Source organism: Podarcis pityusensis, assembly GCF_964106645.2.
Source record: "Podarcis pityusensis genome assembly, chromosome: 4".
NCBI lineage: Eukaryota > Metazoa > Chordata > Lepidosauria > Squamata > Lacertidae > Podarcis > Podarcis pityusensis.
Genome location: NC_138027.1, coordinates 32,707,741 through 32,731,107, shown reverse-complemented (window position 1 = coordinate 32,731,107; position 23,367 = coordinate 32,707,741). Strand labels below are relative to the sequence as shown.

At 40.5% G+C, this 23,367-nt stretch overlaps 2 protein-coding genes across 3 annotated transcripts; one reads left to right on the top strand and one right to left on the bottom strand.

Moving 5' to 3' along the window:
• Window positions 1-4,884: 4,884 nt before the first annotated feature.
• GPR15 (G protein-coupled receptor 15) lies at window positions 4,885-7,645 on the bottom strand. Its single transcript, XM_081003803.1, has one exon. The coding sequence runs from the start codon at window positions 6,623-6,625 to the stop codon at window positions 5,543-5,545; it is 1,083 nt and encodes a 360-aa protein (XP_080859929.1). The 5' UTR covers window positions 6,626-7,645; the 3' UTR covers window positions 4,885-5,542.
• Window positions 7,646-9,174: 1,529 nt separating this feature from the next.
• Window positions 9,175-17,472, top strand: CLDND1 (claudin domain containing 1). Of its 2 annotated transcripts, none has more exons than XM_081003800.1 (5): window positions 9,175-9,335; window positions 14,043-14,332; window positions 15,453-15,557; window positions 16,177-16,314; window positions 16,438-17,472. In XM_081003800.1, the coding sequence occupies exons 2-5, from the start codon at window positions 14,053-14,055 to the stop codon at window positions 16,656-16,658; spliced, it is 744 nt and encodes a 247-aa protein (XP_080859926.1). In that variant the 5' UTR covers window positions 9,175-9,335; window positions 14,043-14,052; the 3' UTR covers window positions 16,659-17,472. The 2 variants fall into 2 exon arrangements, with proteins under 2 accessions (XP_080859926.1, XP_080859927.1); XM_081003801.1 differs by lacking the exon at window positions 9,175-9,335 and adding an exon at window positions 13,320-13,480.
• The last annotated feature ends 5,895 nt before the right edge of the window (window positions 17,473-23,367 follow it).

The following is a 23,367-nucleotide window of genomic DNA, read 5'->3' as shown; positions in this document are numbered from 1 at the left end:
TGCCACTGAAATTTGAAAGCCCAAAATCTGCCACTGATCTGGTAGAACATTCCAGAGGCCAGTTTCAGAGGCAAGGGGCCACAATAGACAAGGCACTGTTACTAGTTGCTGCATACCTCATCTCAGAAGGTGAGGGAAATCTGAGAAGGTCCTTTGAAGAAGATTATTAAAGATCAGGCTATCTTCAGATAGCCTGGTTCAAAGCCATTTAAGACTTTAATGTTCAAATTCAGGACAATTGGACCCAGTAACAAAATAGTAGCTGGTTGAGTGTCTGGTCTGACCTTAAACATTGGTAAGATCTAGATACAAATTCAAATTCGAGTCTTCTGAATGCCTACGGTATGTAGCAAAAACTGCATCATCCACAAAGAAGGGATGTATCTGCAGACACGGATTACTCTTAGGTACGGGGGGGGGGGTGTGGATTAAAAGGAAGGAACCCCCAATCAGGTCTATCAAAATTCAATGGCACAGAATGTTGAGAAGAGTAACAGGGTAAAAACCTGGGTGGGAAAGATCTCTCCTAATGTCAGTTGCTGAGAATCACAGTTGGTGGGGTATGGTTGAACCCAGGTCTTTCTTGTGGTCTTGCCTCATTGACATCTGTTTGGACAGTCTAACAACAGGATACTGCACTAGAGGGGCCCAATCTATGTTCTTAGTAAGGAGTGGCTAGAGCAGAACACACAGAGATGAAGAGCCATATCATTCGTAGGTGATTTCCTGGTTCACACCGTGAAGTACTGTATGTTCTCAGTAGAGAAATTAAAGAACTGAATGTGGCTGGGATTGGTCACAAATGTATCTACCCTACACACATGAACCCCAAATACAGAGGGAAAGAAGAAAACCGGCCAATGAGGACTCAGAATGTTCAGTGCGAATGGAATATTGACTGGTTTGGGAGAGGAGGAAAATCAGGCTGTGTATACATTACCATTTATTCCACTCCAATGCATGCCCACTGCTGTTGTTTGAAGAGGGCTGCACATGATGTAGGCCACAATCCATATGTATCCTGCAATTTATTAAGAAATACTGCTGTTTGATATACTTTCTCTCAATCCAGCATCTATCTGATTTGAAAACAGAAGCTTTAATTAAGCTGTAGTTAGTATGTTTTAGACAGCCGTTGCACATGCTCAGATGAGAGCTTCAGTGAATAGTAGTTTGATGTGGGGAAACAATCTGGTAATGGGCACCAGCTGATGTTTGTTGAAGGGAATTGTAAATCTGTGAGGGATAAACTACAGTGCCCCGGAATTCTTTGAGGGAAACAATGTGCTTTAAAGATACAGTGTGTGCACAACCTTGTTGGTAGCATAATTTAACAGTAGTTTTCATCCAGATCCAACCCATTTTCTATGCAGGAAGCACTGCTTGAGGAAAAATCTGGCACAATATTGTATGGTGATTTTTTTCACTGTCTCCTGTGTGAAAGCTGGGTCTGCCAGTTAATGTTGCCTGTGTTCCAGATACTGGTGCTGCTTATTCAGTGTTTGTGAGATCTGTAAAAGACGTGACCATAGAAAAATTCAAAAGTCTGTTTGTACTTGCCATGGACAGAGATACAGGTGTGCAGAATGCTTGACCAGGTCAAGTTGCTTTGATGGCTTGAGCTAAGCTGACAGAAAGAAATGGACCCATGCCAACTTGTATAGAATTTTTTACTTGTTTGTTTAGCTTTCTTTCTGTCGGCTTCTGGTGAAAGGGTACATGAGGCAGGCACCATGCAGAAGCTAAGCAAGTTTGGGTCTGGTCAGTGGTGCTCTGCAGTCCCCAAGTATACTGCCAACCTTAAGTTTCATGATGGAAGAAAAGTGTGAGGTAAAAATGTACTAAATACATCCACGCCGGAGATTTAAAGTAGCTTAACCATCAACTCTTCTTCCCAGGGCACTCTGGGAATTATTGTTCTGTGGGGATGATAGGAGGGGTCTCATAATGATTCTCAGCACCCTTGACATATTACAGCTCCCAGGATTCTTTGGGGGGAACCCTGACAGCTAAGGTAGCATAAAAGCACTTTACAGGATAAGCCCACATGCAACGCTTACCTGGGCTCTTGATTTTTAAAAAATAAATCTTGCTTTTGAATAATGAATAACTGTGAGAACAAACCTATCGTGCAATGAGCGTTTCCTTAACTGGTAGAGAGATGAGTCAGTTTCTACACAGAGATGTTAGAGACAGCTCACTGCTTGGTAGCAACTGACTCAAATCAAGCAAACATTTTCCCACTACCCTTACGAACGTGCTGAAAACTCAGTATAAGTCAGTATACAGCAGCTTGGGGGAAGCCCAAAAGAGTTTCACTGACTTTTTAACCCCACACTTTTGTCCACATAAAAATGTGTAAGGCATTCCCACTGTCTAGAGCAGTAATTTATTTTCACATTACCGTATGAAAGGTGCTCTCGGATTGTGCAGAATAAGAATAGCTAAGCAGCTGAAGACTGAACTTTACCCCTCAGGTAGTTGTTCCTGGAGGTACGTAATTTCACTGGGGTGGGGAGCTCTTTAGAAGTTAATGTGTGTCTTTGTTGGGGGGGGCTCCTGATCATTCTGTTATTTGGGGGGCCATATCCTTCTGGAAAAAAAGAATGTTGATGACAACTAAATGGGGTGATATATTAGAGGTTTATAAAATGAACCCCCCCCCCCACCCCACTCTACAAACAGCCCATTGGCTAAGTGTGCTCAGTGGCCATAGAATGTTGACTGACTGTTGTAGGAAAGGGACAAGTTCTACTTGTTTGTGTTATTGGTCCTCCCCACAATTATCAACAGCAACAAATCAGTTTGCCTAGCACAATGCCAGCCTGAAGAATTCATTTAAAACCACTGATCAAGTTTCACTTCTAACCTAAAAAACAACAACAAAAAGCTACGGTATTTAGTTTCACAGCTTGGTTTTACTTTATCTCATTACCGTATGATTATGCCACATAATCTGTAATCTTATGTCATCAACATAAATAAGCATTATTTCCTGCCTGGTGAAAAATTGGGGGGGGGGGGAGAGAGAGCGTATTTGGTCTGAACACTTGAGGCTTCCATCCCAAGTATATTTACTTGCGAATAAGTCCCACTGATGGAAATAGGATTTAGGAAGTATGGTTGGGACTGGACTTTGTTAGAAGTCACCTTGTGTACACCTTCAAATTTCTTAACAGAGTTGTGATATTGAAAATTGGAAGTGTGTTATGTACAGAATAACCCCAAAGCACTAGAGAGGCATGACATTAAACTAAAAAACGAATTGTTGCGCTAAATAATTTCTTCTATCATGGGGGGTTTAATGTCACCCATCACTAACTTTGCTACATGCCCTCATCAAGTACTTTTTCCTAACTGGAGAGTGTCCTTATAAACGGTCTCTTGCTTGCCTAGTGGGGGGGGGGGGGAGAGAGAAAACCCTCTAACTTTTGCACAGATAGAATGTAGCCTATACAAAGGTAAAGGGCACTCAATCATTGCGCCACTCACTTTTGCCGCTACCTCTGACAACTGGTGGCATCATCCCCACCTCAAGGTTGCCCATAATGGGATGCAGGTATCAAATTGTTTGCACTAAAGCTTGCTAAGAACAAGTATAATTGCTCATACTAAAACCAGATGTTATCCAGATCTGTCTCCATAAAGTGAAATACATGAGTTCCTTCATAGGTGGAAAACAGAAATAAAGGTACCGGTAAATTGGGTACTCCTTACATTAACAGAGGTAGAAGTTAATTTGAGGTGGTGTGCTAGGTAAGAAATCAGTAGAAGCCAAATTGGTTAGCAGTTGGAGGCACTGGTCTCACGGAAAGAAGTCTATTCTTTGGGTGGTATGCTGTCGTTTTCCAGCTTGTAGAGGTTTGAACCCCTATTTCTCAGTTCCAAATACAGAATTCTGTCTCCTACACAACACTGGCAACGTCTAGTAAATCTGTGTAAAAAATTATGAGCTAGAACTCTGCATTATGAACCACATATTCAGAAAGTTGAAGATCCAGAATGTCTTAAAGGGGGATAAATAATGCCATTTGAAGTAGGTGTGAGTGTGTGTTAAAATAGAAAGGATATTTTAATTTAGTTTAACTTGGATTATTTTTCATCATGATCATAATAATATTTTTAGAAATCTTCTACCAAGCAAATGCAGTGTTTCAGTTATATTTTATTTCAAGAGAAGAAAAGTAAATTCACAGAGTGATCAAATGAAATCAACAGGCACACTTTTTTTAGTTCATATACTTAATTGTTTATTCTTCTTAGTGAAAAGAAAAACGCCAGTTTTAAAAAAACACTTTTAAAATTTACATTTGCAAAAAAAATAAAAAATCACCCTGATTTCCAGAGCTAATGTACAAATTTCTAAAACATGTTCACCTTTCCTGAAGTTTCAGAAACTAAAACTGCTATTGAAGGGAGGCAGTGTTCAGTATCTGAGAGGCAGATATGGTTAATTAAACAGCGTAGTGCCTGGCATGCTCTAGTCCATGGGGTCACGAAGAGTTGGACACGACTAAACATCAATAACAAGTTCTTGTTCTGATGGTAAGTTGAATGAAAAAACATTAAAGAAACTCAATACTTAAAATTAGTGGTGAGCATAGGCGTCTTTTATTCTAGAAATCAGTTATCCTCAATCATGAGTCATGCATGAGATCAAGAGAAATATCTAGTACTGATCTCCCAGCAACTGATCTAAGTCAACAGATTATAATTGTCTGAAGAGTTCTTTTTTGTGCTGAATATTTTTTATTCTTCCTGTGAAATTTTAACTGAATTTCCAATACTTATTGTACCATTTTACACAAATGAGAATGAGATTTACAAAAGGACAACATATTTTATGTATATATTTCTTTAGAAATTCTTTCAAAAACCCCTCTAAAATTATTATAACAGCATTATTTAAGGTTGTCATCCTATGTACTCTTATCAAGGCACAATGCAACTTACATTTTCAAGTATACATAGGATTGTGTTAAACTAAAATAGTTTTTACATGTAATAGTGCAGACACTGAGAGTTGAAAATGCAGATAAACAAAAAAAGTATAGATTTTAAAAGAATCCTGAACAATTCAGTATTATAGCATTTAACAAGGAAAGATGCAGCATATAACAAAAAAATGCATTCTAAACTAATTTTTCTATGTTAATAAGATTTTATAAAAGAGGCAGGTATGAATTGGTTTGGTTGCTCTGAGTTTGCAATATTGTACAGCAGAATTATGGAACAGCAGAATATTGACCTAAGGTTTTCCATGGTTTGTTTCTTATTGGTTGGTAAGCCTCTTGGTGTAATTGCCTAATAACCTTCAAGTCTGCTAATATTACAGACTATATTCCAATTGAACTTTGTAATTGGCTACATGGTTTAAGATAAGAAACATGCCATTTTATGAAATACAATTTACTGTCATATTACAGTCAATTAACTTTTTTGATTTGTTCTAATCTTTTCATTTTCTTACATTTCCATTACCTCTTCTCTTGATCTTACTGTTGACATGGAGACACTGGATCTTTCAGAATTATGACTCTTGTCAGAATGATACTGACCTCCTTCTCTTCCTAGAAACATCTTCCCTGTGAGCAAACGCAGTCAAGGAGTAGCTAAGGCGAGTGTCTGAGCTATCAGAACTGGTTCCAAAGTTGTTGGCCTTTGTGCACGGAGTTATACATTGCATCATTGCCCTACGGATGTAGTCATCAAAGAAGTAGTAGATGAAAGGGTTTGTGCAGCTGTTGGCAAACGCAAATGGGCCACTCAGTTCCATACCGATATGGGCAACTTTGTAGGGAAGGCAGAAAGGTGGCTTCAGTTCCTGGACTGCAGACATCAGAGCTAGAAACTTAAAAATGTTGAAAGGAGCCCAAGATAAAACAAAAATGATCACTACAGTGAAGACAATTTTGATGGATTTCTTCAGCTTTTTATCATGTTTTCCAGATTTCTGATAATGCACACAGAGTTTCTTGGTGATGGAGCAATAAAAAGTCAAGATGATGAACAGAGGAACAAAGAACGCCAAAATTAGAAGAAGCAGCGACCCAATCCAGTGCGTGGATGTGATTTCCTTGTCCACACAATATGTGCTGTTGTCATATCTCCTCAGCTCTCTGGACAGAAGGGTTGGCAACCCAAGTAGGCAGGACAGAATCCAGACACAAGTGCAAAGGATGATGGAATACAGCTTTGTTCTGATCCTCCTAGCCACTGATGGGTACATGATTGCCAGGTACCGATCGCTACTCATGCAAGTGAGGAGAAAGACGGTGCAGTACATGTTGACTGAGATGGTGTAGGAGCTGCCTTTGCAGAGAAAAGAGCCAGATCTCCAAAGTCCCGAGGTCCTCTCTTTGTCTACCCAAAAGGGTAATGTGATAAGGAATATAAAATCAGACACTGCCAAGTTGACAATGAAGATATCAATTAGCCTCTGAACCTGCCGTTTGAAGATTAGCGCTCCTATTAGAAGGGCATTGCCAGCAATCCCCACCAGGAATACAATGGTATAGAGAGCAGGCAGGAAAATGTGTTTGTAAGGCAACTCCACAGCTGAGCAGTTATCTTCAGGAGAATCTGTGTAGAAATAGTAATCATAGCTAGAAGTTGATTTCTCCATCTCAAAAATGATTTGTGCGAAGAAGCTTTCAGCACTTTTATGTTCTTTTTGGCACTACAGATGACAGTTCTCGTCTTTTTTCCTTTCAGTTTCTTCCAGATGATCAGAAAAATCTGACGTACAACATATCAATCTCTGACTAGGCATTTAAATGTCTAGCACAGAATGGGAGGGCCTGGTTTGATTTGACCAACCAGCATGCTTATACAGGCAGCTTTGATCGTAAAATATGGTAGGGTGGGTTTCCTTGAAATTTTGGGAAGTGGGGAGGGGAGAGGTTTAAGTTTCTTTGTAAATACAATTTATTAGTTGAGGTTTTTGAGGTTATAGATGGTTAGCAGAAGTAAGAAAGTGGTGAATTCAGTTCGTCAGGGTGGGTTGTTATTTAAATAACCGTTAGCTTGTCTAATCTGTGTTTCTAAACTTGGGAGGGTTCCACTCCCGCAAGCTTTACCAATTGACATGTTGCTGTTATTTGTAGAATGAATGTCCAACGCCTTCTCAATTCTGACAGCAGCAAAATCTTGCGAACAAAGATGTGCTTTAAAACTTCTACCTGACCTTTAATGTCAGATTTTATTCTATATTGCTCTTAAAAACAGTATCTTGCTCTTATATCTTTTCTGAAGCATTTAAATACTCTTTTCTTCACTTCAAGTTTTGGTCCACCCTGTTAGTTGCAGCACGAGAAAAAATATATATCAGGGTCACAGGAGAAGGAAAATGAATTTATGGGATGGTAGAGCTTTGCCCCACAGATTAAGACTTCTCATTGAGAAACAGAAGGATTTTTTGCATTCATGCTACAATCATAAACAGATTTTATTTGAAAAAAGTCCTGTTCATTTTTATGGCTTTAACAAAAGGATGCTTAGAATTGCAACCTTGTTTTAAACTCTGTTTAATTTGTATGTGAACTGTCTTTTCTTTGAGTAACCATAGAGGGAGAGACTATGGCAGTGGTTCTCAAAGGGTGTGGTGTGCCACAATTGGGTGGCAGAAGAGGATAGCAAATGTGGCAGGAAAATTCAAGGACAATAAAAAAAAAACATTTAAGCATTTCAGCGCAGTATACTATCAATTGGGGGCGGGGGTATACAACCAGAAACAGTATCCAATGCCTTTCTTCAGGAGCACTGGTTATTCTTCTACAGTTCTCCATGACATATTGTTGTGAACAGAGATTTTCAATTGTGAGAAATATGAAAGATCAGAAAATAGAAGCTTTTTTGTTGACAGAGCTATATCTAGGCCCCTTGCACCCTTGGCAAGGAAGTATATCGGCACCTGCTCCCCATTTGCACAAGCAAATTTTTATTCTGAAAGTGTGGCCCAGAGAAAAACAATTGAGAACCACTGGGCTACTTCTCTACAGAGCCATCTATGCCTTTACTTGAACTACGCTTCATAACAACTGGGGACACATACGTATTGTAATTTGTTACTCCAAGAATGCTACTTTATTGAACCTATCTAAAAGTTCTAGACAGATTCCCAAGAAAATTGTAAATAAAATTGTGCCAAGGTAAAACCTGTTATGCCACATCTCATCTTGCATTATCAGGGAGATGTCATCTCTATTCCTGTCATGCAAGACTAGCTAGATTATGGTAAGCATATGAGTACTCAGTGAAAGCCCATCAAATTCCAAAACATCATAAGAAGATAAACCCTAGCAACCTGGTATGTGTCATTTCTCTCACACACTGAGTTCTCTGAGAGCTGAAGAAGGAACCAGCAATCAGTAGTAGAACACAGCTTTGGTGAGTATGGTAATCCTCTATGTGTATACTGAGGTCTATGGGCCTTGCTCTTAGGTAGGGATGAATGAATCTGTCAATTTTGGTTTTCTTTTTCTCATTTTTACTGCCTTAATTTCAGCTCCACACATTTTCACACTAGTTTGCAAAAAAAAAAAAAAGTCCACCAGCATTTTAATGTGAATTTATCCAAATGCAGTACTATATTCTATTACATTATAAACTTGATAGGCACGAGCTTCAGGGGTGCGGTAAGTAACAACAATTTTAAAGCATTCTATAAACATATTTTATAAGTGCAATAAAGTGACGTCTTTTACATGCCAGGACAGTTGCCACCTTAAAAACACACACACACACAACACTGGCAGAGTTCCTATGCCAGGAGTTCAACAGGTGAACATGTTTCCAAAGGGATGAGAGATGCTTGTGTTTTGGTGAAACTCCAAAATACCTTACGCCCTTAAGGTTGCAGCCCTTACCTGGGAGAAAGCCCCCTTTGATTTAATTTACGTTACTTCTGATAAGTACAGAAAGGCTAGCACTATATATAAGGCACTGGAACCATGGCAGGAAGAGGCGCGGCGGCAACTGAACGCTGAACCGAATTAAGAACTGAAAGCAGTTTGTCCATTGAGAAGCAACCTCCCCGCATTCCAGCGCCTTTGGTCAGCGAGACTACAATACCCAGGATGCAAATGGAAAGCGCCTCTCCTCCAGATCTCGGGCCAACAAACAAAGCGCCTCCCACCTTGGTTTCTTAGCGCAGCGCCGCCGTCGATGCGGCCAGAACTACATTTCCCAGGGTGCCTGGCGGTCGGGGGCGGATAAGCGTCTCCGAGAGAGGAGGAGGAGGGAGGAGGAAAAGACCCCTCCCCCGTTCCCAGGCTAAGCGTCGGCCGAGGGTGGGTGGTGGAAGCGGCGCCGTGGAGTCGGGAGGAGGATGGGAGGTGAGTATGGACGGGCCCGGCTCCCTTCCTCACCCGGAATTCATGAGTGGGATAGTACTGGGGTTGGGGGTGTCCGGAAAGAGTCCATGGAGGTGCGGGAGACCCGTGGCTTATATTTTGATGGGCATCTCCAAGAAGCAGGAAAGCCATCTGCCCACCAAACACACCCTGCCCGCAACGCTGGCAGGTTCAGCCCTGCAGTTCGACAGAGTCTGCAGGCACCTGTCCATTATTATTATTATTATTATTATTATTATTATTACTACTACTACTGATAGTGATGAGAATGTAGTAATAATCACCCCCACCACACACACCCCTAGTTACACACTCCCTGGTATGCGCATCTTGCCTCCAAGGTGCAGTGCAGTCCCGCTTTACTCACTAGGACTCACTCCCATTTTAGCGTGCATCAGACTGCAGCTGTGGAGTTATATATATAACATGAGGATGGAGGAGGGGAAACGGAGAAAGGTGTGTGCCTGCGGGCCTTTCACCCCCCTTTCCCTCCAGCCCGCCCATGAAAAAGGGATTAGGCTTCTGCTTTGGGAAATCTCTCTTGTTGTGAGCGTATATGTGTCTACCTGGGCGAACGTTTCATTTCACCCCGGTATTGTAGCCTGAGATGATGCTCTCGCTGGTGGTCGTGATCCCTCTTGGTACTATAATTGAGGAAAACAACAAAATCGGATATGAATGGGCTTTGTGTTCCTCGCCACTGACAATCTGTGCCCTCGGATGCTGGTATCTATCAAAGGAAGTGTTGTTTCCACTACCCTTGTAAAACGCTGGAGCTAACAATGGGATCATCCTAACAGAATTAGCCAGTGGATAGGACCAGTCGCCTGACCCATTTTTGAGCCAAAGATGTGGCAAGATAAAAGTGCTGTGTTACAAATGGTCTGGTTTCTAATTATTTTCTCATTTTCCTAATTTATTTTTTTAAAATCATTGTTTCCATATTTCTTCTTTATACATCTTTACTAGTAAGAATTGAGAAAGGTTTTGGTTAAACCTCAGTGTGAGAATGTATACCCTGACATCTTATTTAAATACAAAGTGATCTTATCCCCGACAATTCCTAAATTTAAGATAGGCAGACTTCATAAGTCAATCTTGTCTCTTGGTGGAAATCCATAGTACATATCCTATGCTTGTGACATGCTCAGCTTTAGAAATACTACTAGACTGTCCTAGGTTTGGGTGTTGCCTGCCCAATTTGTTTTGTTTTTCCCCAGTCAAGATTGTTGAGTAGCTTGTGTTAAAATGTGATTGTCTGGCACCAGACTCAATTTGCTTCTTTCTTACCCAAATAAAACAAAAAGCCGCCTTTAACAACTTAAGTACCCTGAGGACACTGTTGTGAAAATAATACTTGTTAAAGCTGCTGAGCTACTCTTCAGTCCTGATTTCTGTAGGAACACTGAAGTATTTACCTTTCAGCAGAGGAAATCTCCACACCACAATATTTTTCTTGGTGAGATAGAAGGAATGTTTCAAACAATCAAAATTCCTTATTTGGCATTAAGATTTATTCAAATGAATGGGGTTCATTTCCAAGTAAACATGTATTGAGTTGGGCTGCCAGTTGAAAATATGTTCTATTTGAGATTTATTCTGTTTCTGCACATGGGGATCTTATCTGAACATGAATCATGTGGAGGAAGTACTTGGAAAACTTATGGTACATACATACGTTTTTATAGTGGTGAATGTGACCATTTCTGCCAAAAAACACAATGTTGCTCTTGTTGGAATACAGTATATGTGTACTGCTGATTCATGTGCAACTTTTGCCACATAATTGGGGCCTGTTTTGAACCCATTACAGTTCAAAACAATTTTGTCTACTGTGATTTAATTAAATATGCCCATTTGACTGACACTGGGTGAATGCCAGTTAGTAGTATAATTGCTCAACTTTGATTTTCCTCTATCAACATAGTCTTAATGACAATCTCTATCTAGATTGAATAAACTTTCCAATAAACAGCATGATTGACTTCAGCCTGGTAGCACAGGTTTGTGGCAATTAAGTTTTATTCATGGCTTTGAGTCTTTGGCTGGTGGTCCTTAGGTATCCCAATATGTTTGATTTAATCTTTTTAACTTTCTGCCTAAGCCACTGGCGAGCATGTTTTTTTGACTCTCTACTTTTTGAGCTCAGATTATCTTTGCTACTAGTTTCATCTAAATGGTAACATTTTTGTTTCTTTTCTTCCTGTTAGTGTTTTATCATTCAGTTTTTACTATCTTCTAAATATAAAGTGCCTTTTGCAAACCTTATTATTTATGGGTGTTCTAACTGTGACTTCCCATTCTTTCTCCTTTTTCTGTACACCAACTTCTTCTGTATTAATACGGTAAGCTCTGGCTGCCTCCAGCCTTCATCTGTGTGCTCATACCTTCTTAACCACCTGCTGCTTTGCGCAAATGCTTCTTTCTTGAGCACTCCCTTTAATTGTCTTCATAAGCTCCAGACCATGCTCCAGGCTTTCACTTGGTTCTCACTCTTACTTTCTTCTAAAGAACACATTGCAAACTAAGATAATCCATAAAATAGCCACGCTCCTGAGTCAGCTTGCTGTCCTGTTTACACTGTGATTATTTGTAATTTCTTTGCTACTGGTAATACTGTGGGTGAGTTCAGACGCAGCAAAACCATGGCATTAAGAGAATGTCTCTCATCAATCCTTGGGACTCTTATTCTCCTTCTTCCAGCGCAATTGCAAGGAGATTGGAAGCCTCTACAGTGGTACCTTGGGTTACATACGCTTCAGGTTACATACACTTCAGGTTACAGACTCCGCTAACCCAGAAATATTACTTCAGGTTAAGAACTTTGCTTCAGGATGAGAACAGAAATTGTGCTCCGGCGGCGTGGCGGCAGCGGGAGGCCCCATTAGCTAAAGTGGTGCTTCAGGTTAAGAACAGTTTCAGGTTAAGAACGGACCTCCGGAATGAATTAAGTACTTAACCTGAGGTACCACTGTACTTCCGTTTTATTTTAGCTACAGTTTAGCTACAGACATACCTTGGTTGTCGAACACCTTGGTACTCGTACGTTTCGGCTTTTGAATGATGGAAACCCAGAAATGAGTGTTCTAGTTTTTGAACTTTTTTTGGAAGCCAAACGTCCAATGTGGCTTCTGCTATTGTTTCTGGCGCGCTTGTGCAATCAGAAGCCAACCGGAAGCCGTGCCTTGCTTTCCAAATGTTTCGGAAGTCCAACAGACTTCCAGAACATGTTCTGCTCAAAAAGCAAGGTACAACTGTATTTGGAACAGGCCAGCTTCATAAACTGTGATTTGAAGTTTCTTTGTTTCTGCAAGCCATAATCAAGACCGGCTACAGTTTGCGAAGGACTGGACAGCACAAGAAGCTGTGTTTAAACTAAAACAGAAGCTAAAGCTTCTGTACTTAACTCCTCCACATGACAAGGCCAAAGGGAGGGAGCTTATGAGTCTGAGGCCCCCTAATGTATTCTCTTAATACAAAAAATAATGCTAAAATACGTTTGAATAAAAACTAAGGAAACAGCTGTGACCAAGGAAATTGCAACACTGACATCTTTGAAAGGAAGTTTAGATACTTGAGAAAAATGAGAGAATTTAATAGTGTGTGTTTTTACAGAGACATTCCACAGTTTTGTGTGTTTTGTTTATTCCCCTCATCTACAAATTAGGGAGATAATACTGTCGTAAGGAGGTAATGGAATTGTGTTCAGCCTTCTAAAGTACTACACAAAAGTTATATTGTATTATTTTGTTGGTTTGCACTTCCATATTTCAATAAATAATTATCATATCCTCAGTTTATCATGGTCACAGCCACCAGCTGGAATGCGACGTATTTCATTGTACAATATTTTAAAAGTTGTTATTTTACTATTAAAGTCAGTCTTATGAAGCTTTCCAGGGAAGAACAGAAAATGTAACTGATTACATGTATAGACCAATCTGCTTGCATCTTCCTCTGTCTTAGGATGGGTGGCTCAACTGATGGGTCTGTTCGGAAGATCACTTGTATTGACTGCTTTTTCTACATGCATGTCCTTCCAAATCTCTTAAGCCCTGCCTCCATTTTCATACATCAAGTCGTATGCACAGCATAATATTATAGCAGTAACAGTTTGCAGCTCAGAGGTACCTGATTTGAGCAGACAGAATTAATATGCAATAATGTACATGTGTGTGTTTATGTTAATGATTTTAACCTCACTCATGAGACTCTAAGGCCACCAGAACAGTTTGCAAAAATCAATGATAAAACAGTCTTTCAGGTTTATAATCTGAAACATGACACAAAAGGAAAAAGAATAGAAAGGGAGGAGGAAAAAGCCAGGCTCTTTTTTGTTTGTTTGTTTGTTTGTTTGTATGTTTTGTTTTGGGAGTCTGTGGTTTTGGGAGTGCCTGAGTTCTTGTGGCAATAATCTGGAATGGAACCATGTTAATCATTTTGTTTTCTGGTTCAGTCCTTTTTTATGCTCAACCCAGATACAGTTCAATGAGTAGAATTTTACAGGAGGGGATGTTCTGAAGTTGCTTTAATTGCTAAATTGAACAGATGTTGCAAGTAAGCAATGAAAGGAACAGCTGGCGTACGCATGTGAAAGTGGTTGGCTAGAGCCAGAGGAACACGTGTCTTCCTAAATCAGTTAAATTCCATGTTTGGAAACTTTCTGCTTTTTACTCTTTTCAATTGCAGTTGAGACACTATGATGGATAACCGTTTTGCCACTGCTCTGGTAATCGCCTGCGTGCTTAGCCTTATCTCCACCATCTACCTGGCAGCCTCTATTGGCACGGACTTTTGGTATGAGTACCGCAACTCATCGCCACCTGAAAATTACAGTGAAGTTAAGGCCACTTGGGATGATTTCACTGGTGAAGATGAAAAGTCTTATACAGAAGCTCTCTTTCGATGGAACGGCACCATTGGACTATGGCGGAGATGCATCACGATGGCTGAGAACTCTTACTGGTTCAACTCACCAAGTAAACCTACTTCAGAAAGTGTCTCTAAATGTGTCTTTCTCTTAGTGCCATTTTCCTGAGGGATCATTTGAATGCAAAGCACTGGTGCATGAATAAATTGATTAGGTTATCAGGTCCCGCTTGAGCAGACATATCCCCCCCTTTTTTTTGTTAATTCTCAGTTTTAAGATGCACAAATTTGCCTGAGAGAGAACTTTAATTGTATCTTCTAAGCAAGTACCTCCATCATTTAAATCTAGGCTTGCTCTTAGGACCTTAAAATTATTAGTTTGTCTCTGAAGTAGTCTATCAAGTCTTCTGAGGAAATGACTAATAGTTTTGAGAACAATACCAAGTTTAAAAAGTTGGAGATCAGTGCCAGCTGCTGAATAATAATGTAAGAGGAAGTGTAGTACTTAGGAAGTTAGTACCAGAGTTGGGCAACCTGCGTGCTGCATAATAATAATAACAACAATAATTTTATTATTTATGCTCTGCCCATCTGGCTGGGTTTCCTTATTGTAACCTTTGGCCTTATCATTTGCAGTCCTTGCAGCTGCCCCCACCCTCCAGCCAGTATCTTCCTTCCTTCCATTCCTCAACATCATTGTTGTAAATCAAGAGTCTTGATAGTGCCTTAGAGGCTATAAACCTATAACCATAAACCTGTTCCTTCTTAAAATGCTGCAATATGCTTTGTTGTATGGGGTGGGGCCACCAAACTGTCAGTGATGTCACAATGACATCGGGAGACTCCTTTTTTTGCCTGCAGAGTTTGAAATCCAACCATGCAGGCAAATGCACAGCCTGCAATGCACCTTTCAAAGTGTTCCACAAAACTGGCAATCAGCTGGTTGTTGGGTCTTGGGAAGCCTCTTTGTACAGGGCTTTGCAGGTACCTATATACCTCACCTCATTTGGCTGAGTCAGGCCTTTACCTACCCCACACCTGACATCATATATGGCATCAGGTGGGCATGGCTTGACTGAAACAGCCTTGTGTGCCAAATGATGAGGCCTCACAGGCCAGAGGTTCCCCACCACACCTAGTTAATCCAGATGTATGCATGCGCGTGAATGAAGAATGACAGTCAAGCAAAGCAGATCCTAATAAATGTAATTTTTTTTTCCATTTTGGAAGCTGAGATGGTCACAAGGTGCGTCAGTTTTTCCCTTTCGGATCAGTTCATGGAAAAATATAAGGATCCTGGGAATCACAATAGTGGCAGTGATCTGAACCGGACCTGTAAGTATTTTTTTGGTTTTGTGTAGCAGATAAAATGTATCTGAGGCTGCAGTCCTCTGCCCACCTTACCAAAGAGTAAGAGCCATTGAACCTCGTGGGACTTGCTTCTGAATAGACATAGGATTGAGAAATACTCGAGACATGTTTTAACTTGGCCATAAGACATGTTTGCCTTCATCAAATGTGGATAAATGGAAAGTATGCTACCTTGTCAAAGTCGGCCAACAGTGCAGCCCTGTGCATGTCTATTCAGAAGTAAGTTCCACTGAGTTGAACGGGACTTACTCCCATGAAAAGTATGTTTAGTATTGCAGCTCAGGTCATTTATGATGCTCTGGTAATTTACTTGGGATTCTTATATATACATATAGCATAGTCTTTTATTTAGCAGTTATACTCTGCAAAATTCAATGTTGTTTTATTATGTGATGTATTTCTGTACTGTTTATTTCGGACAAAAAGCTAGAGTTCTTGGGCTCTGCCACAATTAAGTAACTAGATAGTAGATTGAACTACTCTCCATTTGTCTTGGAAACAATGCATTTTGCACCATGAGATTGGAGTGAAAGGCCCTAAAGTTGGAACATCCCAATCATGTTCCTCTCCCTATTTCCTTTAGATCTTTGGCGCTTGCAGTTCCTCCTGCCTTTTGTTAGCCTTGGGCTGATGTGCTTTGGGGCTCTCATTGGGGTCTGTGCCTGCGCCTGCCGCAGTCTCTACCCCGCCATTGCCACCGGAGTCCTCCACTTTCTAGCGGGTGAGTCCTCTTGGCAAACTTCATCCCATGTATTCAGTGTTGAAACATGAATATCTTAACACGGTGAGCCAAGAATTAGGTGCTGTAAGTCTGACCAAAATATACTTGCTGCTTCTTCTCCAGGTTTGTGCACGCTGGGTTCAGTTGGCTGCTATGTAGCTGGAATTGAGCTGCTCCACCAGAAGCTAACCCCTCCAGAAGAGGTGCAAGGCCAGTTTGGCTGGTCCTTCTGTCTGGCCTGTGTCTCAGCACCCCTGCAGTTTATGGCTGCTGCCCTTTTCATCTGGGCTGCGCGTACTAACAGGAAGGAGTTCACGCTCTTGAAAGCATACCGTGTGGCATAACGGGATATTTTCATTGCTTCCCATGTCTGTTTTTACCCCGTTTTAATACTTCGTTTTTGCCCCCCTTACTCCCTGGCTCTTCCTTTTTATTTTATTTTAATTTTGTTCCACAAAATGCATGAAGTGAAATGGCCTGGGGGTTTATAAAATTAAAAGACCTTAGAGGCCAATTACGAGGAATAGCACTTTCTTGCCAGAGATCTGCAGGGTTTTAACAAGTTTCTTATCTGTTTGTTTTTTTGTTTTTTAACTCTAAATTTTGATGACATGTCTTTGTTATTCCCAGTGCAGTACATTTTTTCACATCTAAACCTGATATTCAAAAACAATTAACAGGGTAGTGTAAGTAGGAGAAGGAAGATTTTAATGACACTAATTTTGGCAGTACTGTATGTGTACTATGTGTACTAGGAAATAAACCAGTGCAACCTCTTTCATAAATGTAGCAATAGAACTTTGTTCTAGATTGTGATACAGTCTTTCCCCCCTCACTCTTACGCCTACCGCTGTATCCCTTTCAACCTTTTTGGCTTGATTGTTGTAAAAAGGTTGGTAACCATGAGCTTTCTAAATTAAGTGAAATGATGTCAACATTTGTTTGTTCCATTCCCCCCCCCCTCCTTGTAGTAGGAGCTTCTATTACAAGGTGTACCTTCTAATTTGACTAATGTAAGCGTGTATATAAATCTGACTCTTAAAACCCTTTATTTATGCAATGCAATACTTTATTGGATTTTTGTATAAGTATTATTCATGTCGCCTAAACGAAAACTTTTGTTTAAAAAATAAATCTGAGCAAAGCTCGTGGAATTTTGCTGGATTTGTATGCAGCCGATGAGACAGAAAAATGCATGGAGTACAACTGAAGCTCAGTTTCCACTAAGAGAATCTTGACATGGACTTCTGTCCAAATTTCCATTTTCATGCATGCTTAAAAACATTATGGGATAGGGAGTAAGGATATGTGGAAGGAAAGAGGAAAAGTTTGTTGGTCTCATTTCAAACTGATACCAATATTAAACAGATGTGGTACTCATTTTTTAAGGGAGAACGCACAGTGGTTCTAACTCAAATTTGTCCAATTGTGTGTTCTGGTCCTTGCAAATAAATAGGTAATAATTAGATCCTCCGGGAAGAGACTGTGGGCCAACCTTGCAGGTCCAATCTAGATTACGCTATTTGTTCGTATGCAGAATACATTTCTCTATTTATGCATCAAGGGATTTTTAAAGATAACCTTTACAAAACATTGGGGAGTGAAAGGAACCTATGGAATTACGGCTGTGACATGAATGGTGGTAGGGATACTGGCCAATAGGCTTCTATGACATTCCCACCGGCACCTTTCAGATTACGCTTGACTTGGCAGTAATAGCACAGGGAAGAGGGTTTTGGGGATAGCATTGCAATCTTGAGCACTGGGGGAATGTGCTATCCCCACAATGAACAGAGAGGTAACTGCTGAGCCATGGGCATCTGGATTGCCCACAACATACAAGTAACCAAAGAACTTGCATGTTTATGTGATCATACAAGTATTCCCTGAGGCTCAAAACTGGCTTGTCCTAAACACCAACACGTGTGCAGCTAACTTGCAACTTATGCTTATTTTACTTATGTGATCATAGCTTTGCACAGGTGGGAGGAAATAAGTAAGTAAATGGAGAATGTCATCCTCCCCACCTGCTCAAAGCTGCAATCACGGGCAACATTCTGGAGCCCTCAAGCCTCCTTCCTGTAGCTGGACAAAAACTTACCAGGCTTTGGGAAGGAGGTTGGAGGACTCTGGGTTGCTGCCAAAGCCCTCCCACCACCTACCGAAAGCAGGGCAAGCAGCCCTTCACTTTGCAGGGGACTCGTTCCAGGGGTTCCTGGTTTTACGTCTTTTTGCATATATTCTTGGACCCCTGGAGCCTAACCTTTATGAGTTGCCTTTGTTGGGCAAATGCTGTGTTTCTCCACCTTATTGAATGAATCATTTGAATTGCTTTACATATCTATTTCATTAGAACACGGAGAACAGGAATGGCAGCTTGTTCAACAAAAGAAGTCACCCCAGAAATGTATCACTTCATAAGTCTGCATTTCATTTTCTAGCCTTTGCATTGTTAACATGCAGCTTAAATGGATACTGCAAGTCCTCAGCCATCAACCCTATTCTTTCCATGTGATATGAGACTCTTGTCTCTGCCCTGTGTTATACTTTCTCATATAGCCAAGGAAAGGAATCTCTGTTTGCCCAAAGTGATATTTTCAGCTTCAGCTGAGCCCAGTATTTGATCTTCCCAACAAACTACCCAAAGTCTTGCCACCTCTTCAGAGTCATTAGAATTATATATTAAAAATCAGCATTAGAAAACAGAGCAGGAGTCAGTTTTGAGGAGACCGTTTTGAGGAGAAGTTTGTGAAAGCCTAAGGGCCAGATACTTTTTTATTTCATTTTAATGGCAGATCAGTTCATCTGGAGCTGCATGTATCTGAAACTAGAGGACCTTGCCATCTAACTGTGTGCTGCCTTTCCATAGTTGACCATGCTCAAGGCAGTTTACAACATGAAAATAGTTGCATAATTACAGAAATATAACAATATAATAAATAGATAACAATATTTTGGTATTTTACAAAAAAAAAGTTCAAGGTAATAAGTCTTGGAAGGCTTCTAGGATGGCTGACTGATAGTGATAATAAAATGCTGATGCCTATGAAGAGGCTGTGTGTGTAAAGCAAGGTGTCAAGCCAGGACAATGTCAAGCACATTGAAAACCGCATGATCCAATCAACGACATATACTCTTGATTTTTGGAAAGCCAGGATGGGTGGGGACGGCTTGAGGTAAAACTGAAACATTGCTGCTATTATAATGCCTTAATCTGTGTTGTAAGCTGCAAAACACTGAGAAGGGTGTGTATGTTGTGGTTGCTGTTTCAGTATTGGAAATTGGCCTCAAGCGGTAGAAACAGTGCATAATTTATTGGTTTCAATCCAGCTAAAATTAGTTGTGACTAATGGTGCACTTCCACGCATGCTTACTTAGAAGTCCTATTGTGTTAAATGGAGCCTGGGCAACAGGCTGCTATGGGAAGATGTGCCCTTTCGGATATTTGGATCCCAATACCTATTCAAGCGCTCCCTGATAGAAGATCTAAGTCCGAGAGTGTATTTCATAGCCCAAACTGATGCTGCACCCATGGAAAGCATACAATTCCCTCTTTAATATTGGATTTAATTTTAGAGGCTGATACAACTGACTGTAAAAGAAATAGTACTATTTGATGATAAATATAGAAGGTCTGACTAAAGCAGTATGGGCCTTACTTCTTGAGAGCTTTAGATAAATGTGAAGACCATTTTTCATTCCTATCTGTTTTATTCATTTATTCACTTATTTAATAATAATAATAATTATTATTATTATTATTATTATTATTAATTTATCATTTATACCCCGCCCATCTGGCTGGGTCTCCCCAGCCACTCTGGGCGGCTTCCAACAAAACACTAAAATACAATAACCTATTAAACATTAAAAGCTTCCCTAAACAGGGCTGCCTTTAGATGTCTTCTAAAAGTTTGGTAATTATTTTTCTCTTTGACAACTGGTGGGAGGGCGTTCCACAGGGTGGGCGCCACTACCGAGAAGGCCCTCTGCCTGGTTCCCTGTAACTTGGCTTCTTGCAGCGAGGGAACCGCCAGAAGGCCCTCGGCGCTGGACCTCAGTGTCCGGGCAGAACGATGGAGGTGGAGACGCTCCTTCAGGTATACTGGACCGAGGCCATCACTTCTTTCCTATGGTGAAAGACTGTTGAAGATACCTGAATTTAGTTTTATGAGGGGAGTGACTGAAAAGAGATTATACCTTAATTGCTGTAAACTGAGTTGCTCTAATAGTTGTTTTGGTTTTTTTAAGATACCCTCATTCTGTCACCCCTGTATCTCACACATGGTATCTCTACCTAGTACTTTATCCGTCCTCTTAGTGCAGCTGATGAAGTAATCTGTTCCGCCCAAATCCCCTGTCACGAAATGGCTGGTTGTCTTTAGATATTGCAACTGTCATCTTCCTGCACAAATACTGCTACTCTTCTGTATTATGAAGCATGTTATTGGAGACTGGAGAGACCTAAGATGATATCCACCATTAGCTATGCTCTAAATAGACCCACTAAAACCAGTGGGTCTACTCTTAGAATCATAGAATTGTAGACTTGGAAGGGAACACCAAGAGTCATCTAGTCCATCTCCCTATAATGCAGGAATCTTTTGCCCAACGTGGAGCTTGAACACATGACCCTGATATTAAGAGTCTCATGCTCAACTGACTGAGCTGTGCCAGAGGCTTAGCTGCATACACACTAAGCTGTACCTTTGAAGCACATTCCACCCCCCCCCCAAAAAAAAAGAATTCTGGGCACATTGGTTGCTGGGAATTGTAACCCAGTGAGAGGTAAACTGCAGTGCCTAGAATTCTATAGAGGGAAACACACTTTGAATGTGCTTTAAAAGTATAGTGTTTTAAGTATATCGCTCCTACCATTTATCCCGATTTTGTTCAAATGTTGTTACTGATTACCGTATATCGTTTGTGAAGAGGAGAGGCCTGGTTCGCGGCTCTGTTGTTTTTTAATGTACGTATAGAAACCACCAGAAAACATCTGCAGGGTTAGCACATCAGCTACAAACATAAAAGGAAGTGGTTAAGTGAGTAATATTTAAACACAACACCTTTCTTTGTTGACAGAAAGCCTGCCTTGAGCTCTTTGAAGGGCTCAGTGGAAATGAAAAGAAAGATGGAAGATGCATCTCTATCTTGCTTCTAGAGTTGCATCTGAGTGTCCAGCTGAAAGGCCTTTTGATAGAAATTCCATTCGTTCTGTAGTTTTGGAAATATTGTGGTCTATTTTGTAGACTGTAAGTCCCACTATGTGATGTGTGTTTGATATATATCCAGTTTTTAGCAAGAGTCTTCAAGCAACATTTATATAATGCACCAGATAAAACATTAAAAACTGAGGGTTGTATCCAACTTTAGCCCCACCTACACCAAACATTTAAAGAACTATCCTGCCACTTTGAGCTGTCATGGCTTTCCCCAAAGAATCCTGGGGTCTGTATTTTGTTCAAGGAGTTAAGAGTTGTTAGGAGACTCATGTTTCCCCTCACAGAGCTACAATTGCCAGTGTTCCCAGAGAAGATGAATTGTTTGTTAAACCATTCTTTCAAGGTCACCCTAATGTCATTTTATTTGTACTCCAGCAAGAGGCTTCATTCCACTATAAAGGTCTTTTGTTGTGTGTAGTCCTTTCTGTTTCCAGTCTTTGCATTGTGTTTCTCTAGTACTGCTATAGAAATTATGTTGTGTTACAGCAAATTTGAGATCCCAGTCCTCTCATATGTGTTGAAACACTGCTAAAGAATCGTGTGTCCTAAACATGTGGTGGAATGTCACATTTTCTGCTAGTTCTTAATCCTGTGGTTATATAAATATTGCAATTGTGTATGTATTGCATGAGTTTCAGTTTCCCCCAGTATGTTTATTTCATCTAAAAAAACCCAAAAATCCTGGAATGGAGGGAGTTCATGTCTCCCTCAACATCTCCAATGCTTCCAAAAGTTATCAAGGAAGGACAAAGAGATACAAGAAAAGTAGAATTGTAGAAGTAGAAGCAGAAATCCAACCTCTGGTCTGTGCTACACTCTTTATTGCTGTTTTCCACTAGGTGGAAGCAGTGGTTCCATGTCTGAAACCAATGGGCCAATGAAACAAATGAAACCAATATTTCAGCGCTTCTCCAAAATAACTTTAGCAACATTATAAACACTGGCCTAACTACATAAGACGTGGGATGGAGGTTGTTGGTAATTGAGGGATGTTGTTTTGTTTTTTTAAGAGGTTTGTCACAGTAGGCTAAGACTAGTCTTCACAGAATTCAATTTCATCCGTGTTATTTACTCCTGTGGCTCTGTTGGTATATGAGTTTCAGACAAGGAAAACACTGAAACTAGAGATAAGGAATTTTTGGCCTTCCAGGTTATGCTAGACTCCAACTCCTATGAGCCCCAGCTAGCATGGGCAATGATAATGGGAACTGTAATCAACAACATATTTAGGGCCACAGGTTGCAAATTCCTGTCTTAAAACCTGCACTGTTTGAAATTAAAGGTTTGGTTGACACCTAAATATATTACCTAAACGGCATGTCCATGCTCACTGGCACTCGTCACGGTGTCCCATTACTCCAGAGGCGGTTTAGTCATACTGACCACATGACACGGAAAGCTGTCTGCGGACAAACATTGGCTCCCTTGACCTGAAGAGAGATGGGCGCCACACACCCCATAGTCACCTTTGACTGGACTTAACCATCCAGGAGTACCTTTACTTTTACCTTAGTAGCTAAAATATTTATAATTAAACAATCCTGGCTTTTTAAAAGTACCTAGGACTCAGCTATACAGCTGCAAATCAAACGTTTTAAGTGTGTTTTGAGTGCAATACACAATGTGACACTAGATGGTGATGGTTTATGGAAAATTCGATGTATTTTTAAAAACGCTTTTTAGAAAAGCATTTTCAGAATGGTTTTTATATGTGTGTAGATTCCGCCCTAGTTTCATTTATGCATTGTTTGGCAGCTAGAAAGCTGCCCTTTCTCCTGCCCACCTCTGTCTCCCTTGTAATTGAGAGAATGACTATTATTCCTTCACTGCT

Coding starts and splice junctions, on each gene's coding strand:
- CLDND1 (XM_081003800.1), top strand. CDS start 14,053: ATGATGGATAACCGTTTTGCCACTGCTCTGGTAATCGCCTGCGTGCTT. Junction 14,333..15,452: donor TTACTGGTTCAACTCACCAA/GTAAACCTACTT, acceptor CCATTTTGGAAG/CTGAGATGGTCACAAGGTGC. Junction 15,558..16,176: donor CAGTGATCTGAACCGGACCT/GTAAGTATTTTT, acceptor TATTTCCTTTAG/ATCTTTGGCGCTTGCAGTTC.
- GPR15 (XM_081003803.1), bottom strand. CDS start 6,625: ATGGAGAAATCAACTTCTAGCTATGATTACTATTTCTACACAGATTCT.